Genomic DNA, 18789 nt, shown 5'->3' with positions numbered 1-18789 from the left:
GGGATAAGGGAAATAATTTGGGTGAGTTATTTCACACAGTCTGTCCCTGAAGCCACGTGTTACATCATCCAGCACTACTACTGCCAACAGCATCGGCACACATCCTGCTCTAGGCGCTCAGATGTTGTGTCATGTATTTCTACATCCTTTACCGACCGCATAGGATGCTATTTCAGGGGTGGGGAACCTCGTGCCTGCAGGCCGTATAAGGCTCAGGAAATTATTTGGTCTGGTCCTGCCAAAGCCTTAGGGGTGAGTTAATTAAGTGTTTGACCAAATATAGCAGGCTAATTTTAAAGTTGATAATTTTGTGTGGCCCATGAATGATGTTATCAATATCCAAATGGCCCTTGGCAGTCAAAGTTCCCCCAGGGATAACAAGTAAAATACATTAGCAGGTAACACGGCTCTTGGCAGGCACTCAGAAAATGATAGGTTTTATTATTAGGGTAAGTAAAGTTTTCATATGGACTTTTCGTCTAAAGGCCAACATCTATACAATTTATTTTGTTCTTCCAAGATCTCATTTTGGATCCAAAGGACTTTGTAGTATTGCAGTTTAAATTTCCTGGAAGTTACTTTTCTAGTTATCTTTTTATTTGATTGTCTAATTTAATTCCACTGGAGTCAGAAAGCATGCTCTGAGTAATTTCAATCTTCTTAAATGCATGGTGTTTTAGAGCCCAGCGTATTGTCAATGTTCCATGTATATTTAAAAACAACACTTAGGGGGTTCAATACGCTTATCTGTTATTTTTAAAGTTTAATTGTTGGTCGTGTCTTCTATATTCTGATTTTTGGTTACCTACTGAGAGAAAGATGTGGAATTCTCAAACTATAATTGTGTGGATTTGTCTCTTTTTCTTTCTGCCCATCTCTGCTATATAGAGATTGAAGCTATTTTTCCAAGGGCACATAGATTTCAGATTGTGATCTATTCCTGTTGAACTGATCTCTTTATGGTGATTAACTGTTTTATTATAAAGTATACTTGGATACTAATAGAGTTATACAGCTTTTTATTTTCTGGTAATTGTTTGCATAGCATATTTTTTCCATCCTTTCAACTATTCAGTATTCTTATCATTAAATTGTGGCTCTTATAAATAGCAAATAGTTCAATTTTACTTTATTAATCTAGTCTGACAATATTAGTCAAATCACAATGTAATTAACTGATACAATTAGGTTTAGATCAAACATATTACTATCAATATTCTATTCCATCCATTTATTTTATGTTTCCCTTTTTAAATTGATTTTTTAGAAAGAAAGAGAAGGAGAGAGAGAGAAACATAGATTTGTTGTTGCACTTATTAATGCATTCATTGGTTGATTTGTGTATGTACCCTGACTGGGGATCAAACCTGCAACCTTGGTGTATCTGGATGATGCTCTAATCAACTGAGCTACGTGGCCAGGACTTATTTTATGTTTCCTTTTGTCACTCCTTTGTTCTTATTGCTTTTTGGATTAAGTATTCCTTATAATTCCTCTGTTAGTTTGTAATTTTTATATTCTTTTATTATTATTTTCAAGACAACCCTAGAGATTACAGTATTATACTATAAGTCAATTATGCAGATGAACTCTTTTACCACTTTTCAGGACTGCTTAAACCTGGGAACCTTTAAATTGAAGTTACCCCTTCTTGTCTTTTGGTTTATTGCTACCGCATGTCTGTATTCTACATACAATTCAAACCCCACAAGATGCTGCATTTATCCTTTCAGTATTCATTTACCCTTGTCATTGTTCTTCATATTCTCTAGTATTTTCATGTTTTACATTTTTTTGTGACTCCGTGCTTTTATTATTTGTTTGAGTTTCCAACTACTCTTGAAATTTATATGGAATCACAAAAGACCCCAAATAACCAAAGAAATTTTGAGAAAGAACAAGGTGGGAGGTATCACACTCTCTGATATAAAACTATACTATAAATCTATAATAACCATACAATATCTTCTGGCCTATAAAGTGATGGAATAAAATGGAGAGCCCAGAAGTAAATCCTCATTAATACGGTGAATTAATTTACAAAAAGGAGGCAAGGATATACAATTGGTTAAAGACAGTCTGTTCATTTTGTATAGGTCCAGAGACATAGACGCGTGGAACAGAGTGTTAAATCTCAGAGGGAAGGCAGGGGAGGGTGGGTGGATGGGCAAAGATCAACCAAAGAACTTGTATGCATATATGCATAGCCCATGGACAGACAATAGGATGGTGAGGGCCTGGGGAGAGGGACAGGGTGGGCTAGAAGAGGTCAATAGGGGAAAAAAGGGGGGCATCTGTCATACTTTCAATAAAGATTAAAACTAAATAAAAGTAAAGGCAGTCTGTTCAATAGTGCTATAGGGAAACCTGAACAGATACATGCAAAAAATAATAATAAAACTGCACCACTTTCTTACACCATATACAAAAATAAACTCAAGATGGATTAAAGATTTATGTGTAAGACTTGAAACTGCAAGACTTATAGAACAAAACGTAAGCAGTGAACTTTTTGACACCGTTCTTAACAATATTTTTTTGGATATGTCTCCTTAGGCAAGGGAAATAAAACAAAACAATAAAGCAAATATGACTACATCAAACTAAAATGTTGCACACACAGCAAAGGAAACCATCGACAAAATCAACAGACAACCCATTGAATGGGAGAAGATACCAGCAATTGATACATCCAATAAGGGTTTAATATTCAAAATTCATTATAAACTCATACAACCTAACACCAAAAAACCAAACAATCCAATTACATAATAGGAAAAGGACCTAGATAGAAACTTCTCCAAAGAGAACATACAGATCGCCAACATACATGTAAAATGATGCTCAACATCACTGTTCATCAGAAAAATACAAATTAAAACCACAATGAGATGTTGTCTCACAATGGTCAGAATGGCTATCATCACTAAATCAACAAATAACAAGTGCTGGGGGGAAAAAAGTGCTGGAGAAGAGTGGAAAAAAGGGAACCCTTGTGCACTGTTGGTAGGATTGTAAATAAATTAGTGCAGCAACTTTGGAAAACAGTATGGAGATTCATCAAACCATTAAAAATAGATCTGTCGTATGATCCAGCAATTCCATTTTTGAATATTTATCTGAAGAAAAATAAAACATTAATTTGAAAAGGTATATGCAACTCTATGTTTATTGCATCATAACTAGTAATGGCCAAGATATAGAAGCAACCTAGGTGTCCATTAATAGGTGAATGGATGAAGAAGATGTGATGTGTGTGTGTGTGTGTGTGTGTGTGTGTGTGTGTGAATATTATTTAGCCATAAAAAAACGAAATCTTGCCATTTGCAACAGCATGGATGGACCTACATTATGCTAAGTAAATAAAAGACAAATGCCCTATGATTTCACTTATATGTGGAATCTGAAAAATAAAACAAGACAAATGAATAAACAAAACAGAAACAAACCAATAGATATAGAGAACAAAATGATGGTTGCCAAAAAAGGGGGGGAGGTAGGGATGGGGATAATTTTAAAATTAAAAAAAAATAGCAATAGCAAATTTAAGCTAATTTGCTAAAAACATGGGGCATATATGTATGTATATAAATGTATATGTGTATATATTTTCATATATGTAAGTATATAAAATTTCCTTTTTAAAACCCTCTGAAAATCTGATGAAAAATTGTGCTCCCCAGAAAAATGCAAATATGCTTATGTACAACAATTCTTTCTCAGGGAGTGCATAGAATCTCTGAACCCATACGTGGACCAGACAGTAAAAATATAGCAGAGTAAACTGATTAGCTTTGCATTCAGGCCACTCCATTTTCCTTGGCCAATTCTTACTTTACAATAAAATAAATGAGTTGTCTCCAATTAGGAAGAAGCCTTTGTAGTGCCTAATCTGCTATGGAAAGTCTATATTGATAAGAGTTCTGTTGCCTTTGAATTATTCCATTGCTAATTTCTGGTGGCTCTGGAAAAAAAAAATTATTCGGAAAAACTTTCATGTATTTTAACTAATAAAACATAGCTGTATTTTTATGATACGTAAGACAAAAATATGTTAAGTATTTTATTTAAAAAGATGAAAACCTACCATTTTTCTAAATTTAGCATTATCAGTGAGGGATGCTTACACATACCTGTTAAGTAATAGGTAGTATATTTAGAGTTTGGGATACAAATGCTATAAAACGTGAATGCTAAGTTATAGTCATGTGTAGGTTAACAATGGAGATAAGATCTGAGAAAGGCGTTGTTGTGCAGTTTCGTCATGGTGGGAGCATCAGAGTGCACTTACACAAACCTAGATGGGCTAGCCTACTGCACACCCAGGCTCCATTATAATCCTACTAAAGGCCTGGTGCACAAAATTCATGCACTTGGGGGTCCCTCAGCCCGGCCTGCACCCTCTCACAATCCGGGACCCCTCAGATAGGCCTGGCCTGAGATCAGGGCCTATCAGGGCTTTCTTGACCCCCACCCCCACTCCAAACACCCCACTGCAGGCAGCTGGCCCCACCCCCGCTGCTGCCACTGCTTGCCATCTGTGCAGCGCTGCTCGCCCTCCCCTGCCACCGGTGGCCTCCCTCTGCAGGCGACAGGCTGGGGTGCGATGGCTTGGCTGGCCTGGGTCTCCCTCTTTCTTTGCTGGGGGAGCGAGGCCAGCCCTGCAAGGGGCCGTCTGCCTACCTGATTGCCCCTAACCGCTCACCTGCCTACCTAATCATCCCTAACCACTTGCCTGCCTACCTGATCACTCCTAACTGCTTGCTGGGGAGTGGGGCCAGCCCTGCAAGGGGCTGTCTGCCTACCTGATTGTGCCTAACCACTGGCCTGCCTACCTGATCTCCCCTAGCTGCTGGCCTGCCTACCTGATCTCCTCTAACCACTCTGTCTTCCTGTCTGATCACTCCTAACCACCTGCTTGGGGGTGGGGCCAGCCCAGTGAGGGGCCATCTGACTACCTGATCACCCCTAACCACCTGCCTGCCTACCTGATTGTCCCTAACCACTGGTCTGCCTACTTGATCACTCCTAACCTAACCACTCTGCCTGCCTGCCTGATTGCCCCTAACCACTTGCTTGGGGGTGGGGCCAGCCCTGCAAGGAGCTGTGGTGGTCTGGTCTCTGGTCTTCTGGTCGTGACACCTCTGGCCTTTTATTATATAGGATGAAACCACCATTGTAAATGCAATCCATCATTGCCTGGAATGTCATTATGCAGCACAGGACTGTAATAAGATTTAGAACACATGTGTAAAACAAAAATTACAATTAAGTTTGCACACGTTATCCATCAAATAGGTTCTGGAAAAAGCATAGGAGTTCAGGGGCCATAAAAACAGGACAGAGACCTTAGGAAGTAAATGGAACTTGAGTTTAAACCTAGGATGCACCCTTATTCTAAAACAGAACTGAGAAAAGGACATTGCTGTCATTCCCTGGGGAAATGATATCAACTGAAAGACACTGGGTATTCAACTAGCATACTTGGGAAATAGGAATAGGTCATTGGGATAGACGAAAAGATCATAAATGTGCCACTTTGATTTTGACATTTAGGATACAAATCTTTAAGCATGTACTGACTGATAGCCTTTTATTTAAAGCAAACCTTATCAAGCAGCTGAGTGCGTAAAACATTTACAAGCAGAATTACTCTAGTTACATAATAAACAGAGGCCTACCCCTGGAAGATGCCCCCAAAAAGGTTCAGTGATTCCACATTCTGTAGAGCCATGATGTTGTTCCTCTCTTTTATTTAAGCAGGAAAGTAATGTGATCCCATGTATACATCAAATTATTACACCAAATGTCCATATGTACCCAGAGAATGCTAACAGCTTTCTAAATTACTTTTAGGCCATTAATCAAAGCAAGGAGCAAATCGGAGTAATCTTGATTTACACTAGGCTAGGGTATGTGATGATTACCATATCACCATCAGTTCAGTTCACACATTTTTTTTGAGCACCTAATACACACCAGGCATTGTCCTGCATCTAGAGGTACAAAACAGAATAGGATATTGTTCCTATGTCTTCAAATATAGCAGGGAAAGAGATTTAAAGACGTCATTTCAATACAAAATGGTGAGGGTTAACACAAAAGCATGCACAGTGGTGTGGAAAGAGAGAAGGAGAGTTAACCAGCTTGGAAGGTCAGACAAAGCTTCTAGAAAGACAATCAGAGCAGACCCATACTAAGAAGGAAAAACAAAAACCCAATCAATCAAGCAAAGAAGGAACATATCAGGCAGAGTTAGCAGCACAAGGAATGATGTGGGGACATGAAGAGCATGAGGTACACAGAAAACTACTGTAGTCTGTGTGGGTAGAGCATAAAGTATGAGGGCCTGACATGAGCATGGATAAGTAGGTAGACCATGCCCAGCCTGTACATTATACCAAGAAGTTTGAACTTTGTAAGTGATGAGGAGACACTAATAAGCTATGTTGGGGAGCACATAAGACTTGGTTGGAAAGTCTGTAAGGAGGACGTTCCCTTACAGAGAAAAGGGAAGCATGCTGAAGGCGGCTTGTTTATGGCACACCTAATTATTCCTTAACCTTTCCAAACAAGTCTGTGCATGTGCAGACCCCCGGGTGTTTACAGGAATCTTTATGCTTAATCTTTGGGTGTCCTTGCTTAAAGGACACTGCAAACACATGTGTTCTCCCAAGATTACCTACACTACTGATTGTATGTAAAAGATAAACTTCATCTCAAACTGCTGTCACAATAAAAGCCTGACCAGGCAGGCGATCGAGGCTGTCTGGTTCCTTTAGCCAGGCAGTCCCTTAGCCTTCTCTTTCACAGCAATCCTGTGTCAGAGGAATCATTCATCCATTGCTCGGGGTCTGCTGGTCAGCCCCATCAAGCTATCCGAAGGAAAGACAAGTCATGGTGGTGTTTCAGATGGATAACTCTGGGTAGAGTATAGATGAAACAGTCATAGAGTACAAGAATGAAGGCTGGAGGCCATTGCAATCAGTATCATCTTTGAACTCAGGCAAGTGGAACTCCTGCCCTAGCTCCCACACTTTAAAAGGTGGTGCTTGGCCCTCCTCTGGGAGTGCCTCTCTCCAGTAGATGGGGGATTTTCAGGGCTGACGGGATGAATCCATTGAGGGCTCCTCCCCCACCCTATTTTGTCTGACTGGTTGGAGAAATGGCAAGATAATAAATGACCAACCACAACACAAACTTTAGTTTGTTTTTAATGCTTTATCTCCAAAGGTAATAAATTAAGGAGAATTACAGATAAAAGTCTTTAAATTAGCTCAGACACACATTAGAAAGTGAGGGTACTATAGATATACACTGTGAATAATTCTTAATGAACAGAAAGTAATTTGTCATTGATAATTTAGGCCCACAACGTGAGTGCTTAGATTCTTTCAGTCTTACCTTGGCACTCTGGAAATGGATCAGCCCAAGCCATATCCTTTCCTTTATAATAACAGAAAGTAGAATTTTCACCAACTAATTTGTACCTAAATAATGAGAGGACAAGAAAAGTTGAGTTCTCTTAAATTCTCCAGAATATCATCTAAAAATATTCACTATACCAGTAGATGGAGACAAAACAATAGTTGATAAAAGTTCGTATGGTAGTTTAAAGAAACAGAAAAAAATTAAATTAAAAAAAGTGACATCCAAAGGATAAACAATTATAAGACATGCAAAACATTTCTTATTTGGGTGGAGCACATTTCAGAAAATATTAAAGTATTTTAAAACATCTTAAAATTATATAGATGCTTGAATATTTTCTATTTCTGAGTTCTCAAAGATCAAAACGGGCTTCATAGAATAATAGAATACACTTATACTTAAGGGTTCAAAGTAACCCCAGATTTGATATTAATGATCTAAATATCTGTGTTTAGCATAGGACATAAGTGATACTGATATTATTTTATAAAAATGGACATACACACAGAGTAAAATATCATAATTCAATTTGCAGATATTAAATGAGAAAATGAATATAAAGTTTTCAGCGGTATCTTAGACACTTATAATATTCAGTGAGCGAGTCCCTTTCTCTAAATAGAGAACTTATAAAAAACCTTGGTCAGATGATATTGTAACACTAGAAGTACATGTTTTTAACCTAAGATATTTTGTAAGATTCTTTGCATGTAAAAAACGTATTAACATGATCTCACTCATTTGTGGAATATAATGAACAACATAAACTGACAAACAAAAACAGAGACAGAGAAGCATTGCTCAGACCTCAGAGGGAAGGTAGGGGAGGGTGGGGGTAAGGGGGAGAGATCAACCAAAGGACTTGTATGCACGCATATAAGCCTAACCAATGGACACAGACACGAGGAGGGGTGAAGGCATGAGTGAGGGGGTGGGAGGATTATGGGGGAATAAGAACACATATGTAATACCTTAATCAATAAAGAAAAACAAATAAATAAATACATGCTAAAAACATATGCAAATTTATTATTTAGGTAAATTAAAGACTGGTTTCATTTAAATCTTGCATTTAATTTCTGCAAGTAATTTCCTTTACCAATGACATTTAAATTTTTATAATGAATCACATGTACCGAAACCTAAGAATTTAGAGAATTTGGTGGTATAAAACATCTTCCTTTCTTAGCCCATTTTACTAAATTTAACTGTGATAAGCTTATGAGGAAAACCTTTGAGCAGAGGGATTTTTTTATTGCTACTAGCTTGTGAACACTGTCCATACTTCTAAAAATCTCCATCTTAAATTCTAATTTGTTTTTTCATTTGTTAAATATAGAATGGTTAGTATGCAAAAACTCACCCTGGGTTACATGAGAAGTAGATGTCTGAGGCAAATAATATGTCAGTTGGTATAATGATATGACCATTTTCTATTTGTCCAGGATCAGAACATGATCTTTCTAGAAGGCAGTAGAAATTTTTTTTTAAGTTATTAGGCACATCTATGCAAATTCATCATCTGAACCACTGGTAATCTCTTATCCTGAGTCTGTTTAAATCCTACAGTCATTTTATAAGTTTCAATAAAGCAGCCTATTTAGGAATATATACTTCTTTCATTTCATTTATGGTAATCTTAAACTAATTAAATGTGAAATCTGTGCATCAATTAATATTCCTATCTCTCTCAAGTATTTAGTTTGCCTAATTATAATAAAACTAGAGGCCCGGTGCACAAAAATTTGTGCGCTCGGGGGGTAGGGGGGTCCCTCAGCCCGGCCTGTGCACTCTCACAGTCTGGGACCCCTCGGGAGATAACCACCTGCTGGCTTAGGCCTGCTCCCGGGTGGCAGAGGGCAGGCCCAATCCCTAGGTGCAGCCCCTGGTCGGGCTCAGAGCAGGGCTGATTGGGGAGTTGGGGCGCCGCCCCTGTCATGCACAGAGCAGGGCGGATTGGGAGGTTGCAATGCCACCCACAGTCACGCTCAGGGTAGGGCCGATTGGGGGGTTGGGGCACCGCCCCCTGTCACACTCAAGGCAGGGTGGATGGGGAGGTTGCGGTGCCACCCTGTCACTCACAGAGCAGGGCCCATCAGGGGGTTTGGGGCTCTGTACCCTGTCACGCACAGAGCAGGGCTGATCAGGGGGTTGGGGAGCTCCCCCCATCACGCACAGACCAGGGCCGATCAGAGGGTTGGGGCGCTGCCCCCTGTCACGCACAGAGCAGGGCCCATCAGGGGTTTGGGGCACCGCCCCCTGTCACACGCAGAGCAGGGCGGATCAGGGGGTTGGGGCGCCGCACCCTGTCACACTCAGGGCAGGGCCGATGGGGAGGTTATGGCTCTACCCCGTCACACACAGAGCAGGGCCCGTGTGGGGGGGGGGCAGGGGTTGGGGCGCCGCACCCTGTCACACACAGAGCAGGGCCGATCAGGGGGTTGGAGCACCGCACCCTGTCACACAGAGCCGCAGGGCGATCAGGGGGTTGGGGAGCTCCCCCCTATCAGGCACAGAGCAGGGCTGATCAGTGGGTTGGGGCGCCTTCCCCTGTCACGAACAGAGCAGGGCCGATAGGGAGGTGTGGCCCCGCCCCCTGTCACACACAGAGCCGCAGTGCGATCAGGGGGTTTGGGCGCTGCCCCCTGTCACGCTGATCCCGGTGCCGGGAGGCCTCTCGGCTCCACTGATCCCGGTGCTGAGAGGCATATTACCCTTTTACTATATAGAATAGAGGCCTGGTGCATGGGTGGGGGCCGGCTGGTTTGTCCTGAAGGGTGTCCTGGATCAGGGTGGGGGTCCCCACTGGGGTGCCTGGCCAGCCTGGATGAGGGGATGATGGCTGTTTGCAGCTGGTCACACACCCTTCAGGGTGGGGGTCACCACTGGGGTGCCTGGCTAGTCTGGGTGAGGGGCTGAGGGCTGTTTTCAGGCTGACGGAAGCTCCCAACTGCTCCTTTTTTTCTTTTTTTTTCTTTTTTTATTCTGGGCCAGCTTTAGCTCTGGCTCCAGCTCTGAGGCCTCTGCTGCTGAAAGGAGGTATCTGGTTTGTTTCGTTCTATAATCGAAACAATGTATAACTCCAGCTCTGAAAGCAGGTTTCTGGGGTTTTGTTTAGCTTCTATATTTGTTACAATGTTTCTTAAACTGCAAGCTCAGAGGCTGGCAAGGCAGGTGGGGAACGTTGGAGTCCTCCGTCACTGAAGCAAGCAAGCCTCATGTTAGTTTCAAGCTGCCTGGCTGTCGGCCGCCATCTTGGCTGGCAGTTAATTTGCATATCTCGCTGATTAGCCAATGGGAAGGGTAGCGGTCGTATGCCAATTACCATGTTTCTCTTTTATTAGATAGGACTAGAGGTCAGGTACATGAAAATCGTGCAGGGGTACGGTCCCTAGGCCTGGCTGGCGATCAGGGCTGATCAGGGCTTTCCGGCTGCTGGCCAGGGCCTTCCTTCATTCTGCACCACCCCCTGGTGGTCAGCGCACATCATAGCAAGCGAGTGAACTCCTGGTCTCCAGGTCAAACTCCCAAGGGGACACTTTGCATATTAACCTTTTATAGATGACTCTAATCATTCTTTTTTTTTTTTTTTAATCATTCCAAATAATAATATGTACACACAGACTTCCAGCATGAATAAAGGATTAAATACTATTTTCCCAAATACCATACAAGTAAGAATATTCTTTAAAATTATACTCACTATAGCAAAATACTTCTGGTGTGCTCCACGTATAATTCTGAAGGCAAGTTACTTGCGCTGATACGGAATGGTTCCTTTCGTAGCCCGGATTACAATCATATTCCACAACGAAACCCGCTGGGCGATAACTCACTGGGATAAAAATATCTTTCATAACTCCATAACGTACCTTGGGTGGAAGACTACAGGTACCTAAAAGTATTACCAAACCAACAACAACAAAGAGTAATATCACTTTATTTTATAATCTATATTTAATTATTAGAATTATCTGGTCTTTATATCACCTCCCTTTGCATACTTCTTTGCACATATTTGGCACTTAACTATATTAATATCAATAGGGCATTTATAGGGCATCAAGCATATTCAAATGTATGCTTTTGTTTCCTAATGACTAAAGGCCTGTGAAGTAGATGTCACTAGGCCCACAATTTGAAGACTATAACCTGTTTAAGTTGCATGGCGCAGTTCTGGCACTGAGTCAATAAATGCAGGTTGCCTTGCCCTGCCTGCCCCATGTAGCACAGGGGTAGATGAAAACCAATATTCCCACACTCCTGGGCTAATGTCCTGGACAAGGGCAACAATAGTAACAATAACAGCTAATATTTGTGGGATACTTCTAAACGTTTCCTGCAAGCAAACTCATTCAATCCCACAGCAACCTACTGAGGCAAGGATCAGAGGAGCCAATGTGTACATTCAAGTATTTACAAACTTGAACCAGCTGGGCAAACATGACTTTATGGAGGCATGGGACAGTTGGATTTATTGTCAAAATACTCAAGTTTGAACCCGGGCTCTTCTGCATAAGAGCTGCTGATCTCAAGAGAGTTAACTTCTCAGGACGTTTTCTCAACTGTAAAATGAGGATGTGTGCCTACTCACCTGGAGGAGAAAATAAAGTAACATAGGTGGTGGAGTTATAAACTCTAACAGGATACATGTGCAAAGGCTTATGTCCTTCAACCTACTGCCTTCTATCACAGATAAGTTTTTTAAAAAGTCAAAGCCCATTAAAAAAAAATACTTGTGGTGGCAGTTTCTATGTGTATGTAGCTTCCAACGCTCCAAACTTGTTCAAAGGCAGGAATCAAATCTTATCTTTATACCTTCTTGTATATGTCAAAACTACTATTGGGCCATCCATAGGTTTTGAGGTACAGATAGTGACATTGTAAAAGTGGCACCCCAGTGTTGTACTTGGGAAGTCCTTCTTTAGGAAATCAAATTTCAAACAGAGCACCCATACTATGTGTCTCAATGCAATTACCCAACATGTCCATATTTAATTTATTCCCTAAACAACAACAGGAACTATTGGTTATTTTCTGTTAGTCAGTTCAGGAGATACCGTGTGGGGAGCAGGAGGGGGTTGTTAATGAAGAAGCAGGATCTATTCCTGGAAGTAATACCATTAACCAGCTGGAGTGTGAAGTGCTAACAGGTATATCCTGGGGTGTAACAATGCCAGAAAAGTATCAATTGCCAGTCCCTGGGAAGAGGGATATAGTTCACCTTAAGAGGATACATTCCATTCCCATAACTTTTCAAAAATATGCTTTTATTGATTTTTAAAATATTTTTAGAGAGAGGAGGAGGGAGAGAGAGAAACACCAATGAGAGAGAAACAAATGGAATGAGCTGCTTCCTGCACATCCCCTACTGGCACTGAGCCCGCAACCCTGGCATGTGGCCTCGCTGTGAATCCAACCAGCTACCTCTTGGTGCATGGGAGGAAGCGCCAACAACTGAGCCACACCGGCCAGGGCCCCCTCCCTCTTCTAAAAAGAAAGGAAGAACTTACGATTACAAAATGGTTCCAGCTTCGTCCATTCACCGTTCGGAAGGCAGTGTTTTCCGCTCTGCATTCCCTTAATTTTCACATAACCGGGATTGCAATAGTATCCTACTATGAATCCCTCAGGAAAAGTTGTAAGACTTTCCAATTCTGGTGTAGCATTGGGTACATCATCGGCGGGGATACCACAGTCACCTAGAGATGAAAAAACTGCAACTAAAAAAAGACCACTTTTCAATTGATAGCAACATTCCCTTCCCCGCGCAAAGGGAAGCAGCCGTGGCTTTTGATACACACGTAGCATTTCGATCCGGTGCCGACTGACGACATCCCAACAACTTGCTGGGCTTCCAATCTTGACGATGAATTCAAGGCTAAAATAAGTCGAGAATAAACCCCTCCTCTCCGTTATGTTTGGAAGTGGTTTAGTATTTCTCTCCACTTAGATACGGTTGCTAGGCGCACAATAAAGACTGGGTCCCGGTTGGAACCTTACACCTGGAGATGTGAAGCTCCAGCTCCAGGTGCTGCACATCCCTGGACTCTGGTTGGGGCCCGCGTGGTCGGTTATGTGGCCTCCCACCCTGAAGAGATGTTGGGGGGTTGACAATCCCTCCAGCCCAGCCCTGCCTTTCTGCTTCCCAGTGTTGGCTGCTCTGCAAACTCAGAGGGTGCTTCCTCAGCCATCCACGCCTCACTCCTAAAGTCACTCCTACAGCCGTGCAGTTGGGGTCCCGCACAGCAAGACCCCTAAAACTAACTTTTAAAATATATATATATATATATTTCATTAGCTTTTTTACAGAGAGGAAGGGAGAGGGATAGAGAGTTAGAAACATTGATCAGCTGCCTCCTGCACACCGCCTACTGGGGATGTGCCCTCAACTAAGGTACATGCTCTTGGCCGGAATCGAACCTGGACCCTTCAGTCCGCAGGCCAACGCTCTATCCACTGAGCCAAACCGGTTAGGGCGGGGACTCTCATCTTTAAAGGTAGGGGTGTCAGGGGACCATTACCGACGCCCACACCCTTCACCTTCCCGGGGCCCCAGACTTCGCGGTTGTCATGGAGACTGACCCAGCCCCTCCCACTCAGGCTAAGGGCTCACCCCGCTGGGCTGGGTCCCCGGCCCCCACTCACCCCGCGCCGCGTGTGGACACAACAGCAACAGCAGCAGCGGCAGCAGCGACAGGGTCAGCCAGCCGGGGGGCCGCAGCACTGCGGGGGCGCCCCTCCGGGCGGGACGCATGGCGCGGCGACGGGGACCCAGCGCCCGCACTCGGCAGCCTCCACAAAGAGATCCAGCGGGCTCCCGCGTCCAGCTGTGGGTAGCTGCGGAGCGCAGTTGTCCTGCAAATCAATTTAAATTAGCGCCCTGGGTGGTTCCAGGGCTCTGAATCACCAAAGGGTGGGGCAAAGAGCGGCTGGAGACGGGGGTTTGCCCGGGGCAGGTGCTGGGCGGAGCCAGGGCGGGGGCGCTGGCGTCACTGGCCCCTTGGGGACCCTTGACTGTGGACCAGGGGTCCTGGGCCCTGAGACCAGGTCTCTGAAGCCGGGCGCTGGGACTTTCCCCCTTTGCTCGGGTGGGGCCTGCGACGAGCTGCCATCCGGAAAAGTAAAGATCTGCTTTCTAGGTAAACAAAAATATTGGAGGGAACAGAGGAGAGGGGTGTGTTTTAAGCGGCCAGGCTTGGCGCCCCAGGAACCTGATCAGAGGACCTTAGGCGCCCTGGTGCTGCAAAGCTGAGCGGCAGGCGCGCGCGGTGCTGATTCCGAGGCTTGGAGCTGAGGAGGAGGTCCCCCGCCCAAGGGACGTGGTTCCTGCTACTAGGGGGCCTGTCAGGTGCCAACAAGAGCGCAGGAGAGACAAGGGCGCGGCGCGTAGTCTTCCAGGGCGCTTGGCAATTGGAAAACAGCAAGTGTGAAAGGAAGTAAGAAGCAGGTGGAGCAACACAGCGGGGAGGGACTGTTGCTCAGCCCAGGTTTGGGCGGAACCGCTTTCCTGCCAGCGCTTCCCTTATTTCCCAGGAGCACCCGGGCTGGTGAATTCCACTTTGGGACTCCTCTAATCTGACTGCAGGGAGAAATTCTGCGGAAACCAAGCGCCAGGAAGCGACATGATAGGGCGGTGGATTTTAAAAGGAAGGTTTGCTAGAAGGTCTTACATCTATGTCTGGGGCTGGCCACACACTGGAATGAATCACAGGAAAAGCTTCTTCTTCTTTTTTTTTTTTTTTTTTTTTTTTTTAATCCAAATGTTCCAGCTGCACCTCAGCTGGGTTACATGAGAATGGCTGGGGCATCAGGATTAATTAAAGTGGTTCTGGTAAGTAATGCCACTGTGCAGCGGGTGGAGAACACCGATTGAGGTGGTACAAGCCATAGTACAGAGCCACTCAGCCCAGCACTGTGCCTGTCAAGCACTAAAGGACATCGGTGGAAAGGCCAGATGCTCACATTCATGGACAGTAACCTCAAGAACTTGTTTCCCTTTAGTAATTTACCTGAGTCTGGTTAGCAGAGTCCTAGCCCCGCTTTCCCGTGTGTGCCTCAAACACCTTACCTGGGTAATAAACTCCCAGGCTTGGAATTATGCCTTAGTCCCTGGGCCATGCATCCTGTCGTGATATTCTTTCTGAGATGCTTCTTGGTAGTTCTTGGTGGGTTAGTACGAGCTTTATGAAGAGGAAAACAGCACTTTCCAACAGGAGCGTGTTTCTCGGACGCATGCATACTTACTCTGAACAGAACCCTGGGTCACCCAGTGCTGGAACTGATCCGTTAGGGATTCCAGGAAAGGAACTCCTGTAATCGTTCATAAAAGCCTGTCAGTATTAAACATGCTAGCGTATAGAAGTTGGCTTTTAAAATCATCTAGTGTGACTCTCACATTTTATATTAAGCCACCTTACTTTTACTTTCATATCCTATATAATAAAAGCCTAATATGCAAATTGCCCAGGAGGTGGGGCCAGCCGGCCAACGGCGGGAAGGGAGACCCTGGCCAGCAGCAGCCGGGGCAAGGGAGGCCCCGGCTGGCATCCAGCAACCGCTAGGGACCCTACCCGTGCACAAATTTCGTGCACTGGGCCTCTAGTTTGATATAAAAACACTACGTTTATCAGGGCCCAGCTGTGTTTTAGAAGTGATACCAGTGCTTCATTTATTCTCCCTAAGAGCCTCCCAGGACGTTACCTACCAGACCCTTTGGCCAGGCCATTGTGGGCAGAGGGTCTTTGTTTCTGTCTGAGCTCATGGAATTGGCCTGAAAGGCAAGGAAGCATCATGACAAGGAGCTGAAGGTCAAGATCAGTCAGAAGCTGTCAGAAGACTTAGCTTTAGAGATATGTATTTATGAAGCGAATGGAATAGCTGTTTTTTATTAACCCAGAAAAGGAAAAACAATGAGCTTTGCAAAGTGTCAAAAAAATTATCTCTGTCACCCAGCAACACTGAATGCTCTAAGCATTCACTTTGCAGAACACATGGTTCTTGATAATACATTGAAAAAAAAGGAACTTTTACAAGAAATAACTGGGTGGACTCTTAGTAACACTTACAGCCACCCCCAAAATTTCAACATTCTGAGGGCAAAAAAAAAAAAGAGAAATCCACTCTTCATTGACTCAGTTCAGAAAAAGCTTCTAAGATGAAAATGTATGCATTATTAAGAAACATTAAATATACAAATTTGTAACTTACTAAGGATTATTTTATATTAATGACCTCAAATTGTTGTGGTTTTAATCACTTCATATACATTTTACCTTTTCACCAACACAACTTCACGAACTGGGAATAATTGCCCACATGTCATAGACGAGGAAACAAGCTGAGAAGTTAATTAACCAAAATCTGAGCGGCTCATTAAGTGACCAGGCCAGAATCTAAATCCAATTTGTTTGATTCCAAACCTGTACTTACCTCTTTTACTCTACCACACTGCATTCTTTTTACTACAGTCATTCAGCAAAGGTATCTTCTACATGGAGGACACTGAATGAGGTATTTTGGGAGGTTGCTTTGGGAACCAAGTTCCTTCTGCTGTCAACAGTACGTAGACCTGAGTCTTCATACTTAATCTACCAAAAGCCAGCTGTGAGTTCTAAGCCCAGCCACCCTATCCCACAGGGTTTCATTTCCACATGGGTTAAGAAAGAGTTTAGAACTAAAATCATCTCTGTAGAGCTTTCCAATTCCAAAATGATAAATTTAGGTTAAAAAAAATTAATAATAGAGAATTGGTCTATGCTTTTGGCAGGAAATAGTTAACACCGCTTTCGCCCCTGTCTCAGGACCTATACAGTGACCACACCAAAGGCTTTTAATAAATTGGAGATCATCTAGTATTCAGAAGCACAGTAAGGAAGGGCCAATACTTGCATTCAGGAATCTCTAATTGTGATATATAAGAAATTGTGGTTTGTAAGAAATGTATATTGAGTCATCCAGATCATCTAAATATATTTCTTATCTATATTTGGTTTTTGTCCACAATTCCTGGCTCCCAACTCTCAGGAACTCTTGGAATTTTCTAAGCGTTGAGACTGAAAAAGTTGTTTTCTTAAAAAAATATTTTACGTATATTTTTATTTATTTCAGAGAGAGAGAGAGAAACATCAATGATGAGAGAGAATCATTGACCACTGCTTCCTGCATGCCCCACACTGGGGATTGAGTCTACCACCCAGGCATGTGCCCTGACTGGGAATCAAACCATGACCTCCTGGTTCATAGTTCAACACTCAAGCCCTGAGCCATGCCCGCCAGGCCTGCAAAAGTTGTTTTTTGTTATGTTAAATGAGGTGACTTTTAGACTTCACAAAGGAATGGGGCTGGTTGCCAATGGAACCAACCATGTGATTAGAGGGTTAGAATTTTAAGTCCCACCTGGACCTCCAGGAAAGAGAGGTTAGAGGTTAAATTAATTACCAATGGCAATTATTTAATCAATCAGAACTGCAGTGAAGCCAACATAAAAACTCAAGAGGATTGGGTTCGGGAAGGTTCAGGTTTGGTGAACGTGTATTGGTGCCAGGAAAGTGGTACAGTGGAGAGGGCATGGAAGCTCTACCCCCTCTGCCCTATACTTTATGCATCTCTTCCTTCTGGCTGTTCCTGAGTTATATCCCCTTATAATCAACCAGTGATCTAATAACTAACAGGTTTCTCTGAGTTCTGTGACCCAATCTAGCAAATGAATAGAACCCACAGACGGAGTTGTGGGAACCTCTGACTTATGTCCAGTTGATTAGAAGCATGGGTAACAACCTGCAGTTGGCACTCGCAAGTGGAGGGGTGAAAGGACAAAGCAGAAACATACTCCCCTCCCTCTCCCCTATCTTGCCTTGTAGGGCTGGGCCCTCAGCCCAAGCCCCCTCCTTTTCTGAGTGACCACAAGAATGCTGGTATTGACCTAACTTCCCCAACCACCACCTGAGTGGACCAATGAAGCTCCAGGAATGCAGCTAAGGTCCTGATAAGGCTATAGTGGGGGACGGCCCAAGCCTCAGAATGTGCTGGTCACTTCCTGACCTTTGTGCTGTAAGACCCTGATGAAAAACCCTGACCTAAATGACCAATCTCTGTAACCCACGTCACCCCCTAAGCCCACCCAAATATAACCTTTGTTCTCCTGGGATACGCTCTCTCGCCTTACCGCTGCGTCGGACAAAGGCTGGGAGCCAAACCTAGGTTTGATTAATAAGATTAATAAAGACTCCTTGCTTTTGCATCGGAAGAGGCTCCCTGGTGGTGGATTATTGGGGACCCCGAACTCTGGGCATAACAGGGGTTTGTTGGAACCTCCAATCTGTTGGTCAGAAGCACAGAAGCCCGGGCTTGCTGCTG

At 43.5% G+C, this 18789-nt stretch overlaps 1 protein-coding gene across 7 annotated transcripts in view; it reads right to left on the bottom strand.

Moving 5' to 3' along the window:
• CD55 (CD55 molecule (Cromer blood group)) overlaps positions 1 to 18789 on the bottom strand; it is a 95616-nt gene that overhangs the window by 6091 nt on the left and 70736 nt on the right. For 3 of the 7 annotated variants that reach the window (XM_059674934.1, XM_059674940.1, XM_059674941.1), the window contains exons 2-6: positions 14080 to 14289; positions 12945 to 13133; positions 11135 to 11326; positions 8795 to 8894; positions 7405 to 7490 (exon numbers count right to left, since the gene is read on the bottom strand). In XM_059674934.1, the coding sequence (XP_059530917.1) occupies positions 7405 to 7490; positions 8795 to 8894; positions 11135 to 11326; positions 12945 to 13133; positions 14080 to 14289 (777 nt within the window). Of the gene's footprint in view, positions 1 to 7404; positions 7491 to 8794; positions 8895 to 11134; positions 11327 to 12944; positions 13134 to 13235; positions 13313 to 14079; positions 14625 to 14645; positions 14784 to 18789 lie in introns of those variants that run through there. The other 4 variants (XM_059674936.1, XM_059674938.1, XM_059674939.1 and 1 more) reach the window with 4 other exon arrangements.

Source organism: Myotis daubentonii, chromosome 18, assembly GCF_963259705.1.
Source record: "Myotis daubentonii chromosome 18, mMyoDau2.1, whole genome shotgun sequence".
NCBI classification, from domain to species: Eukaryota; Metazoa; Chordata; class Mammalia; order Chiroptera; family Vespertilionidae; genus Myotis; species Myotis daubentonii.
Note: the sequence above shows the minus strand (reverse complement) of the source record. Positions and strands in the feature narration are given on the sequence as shown.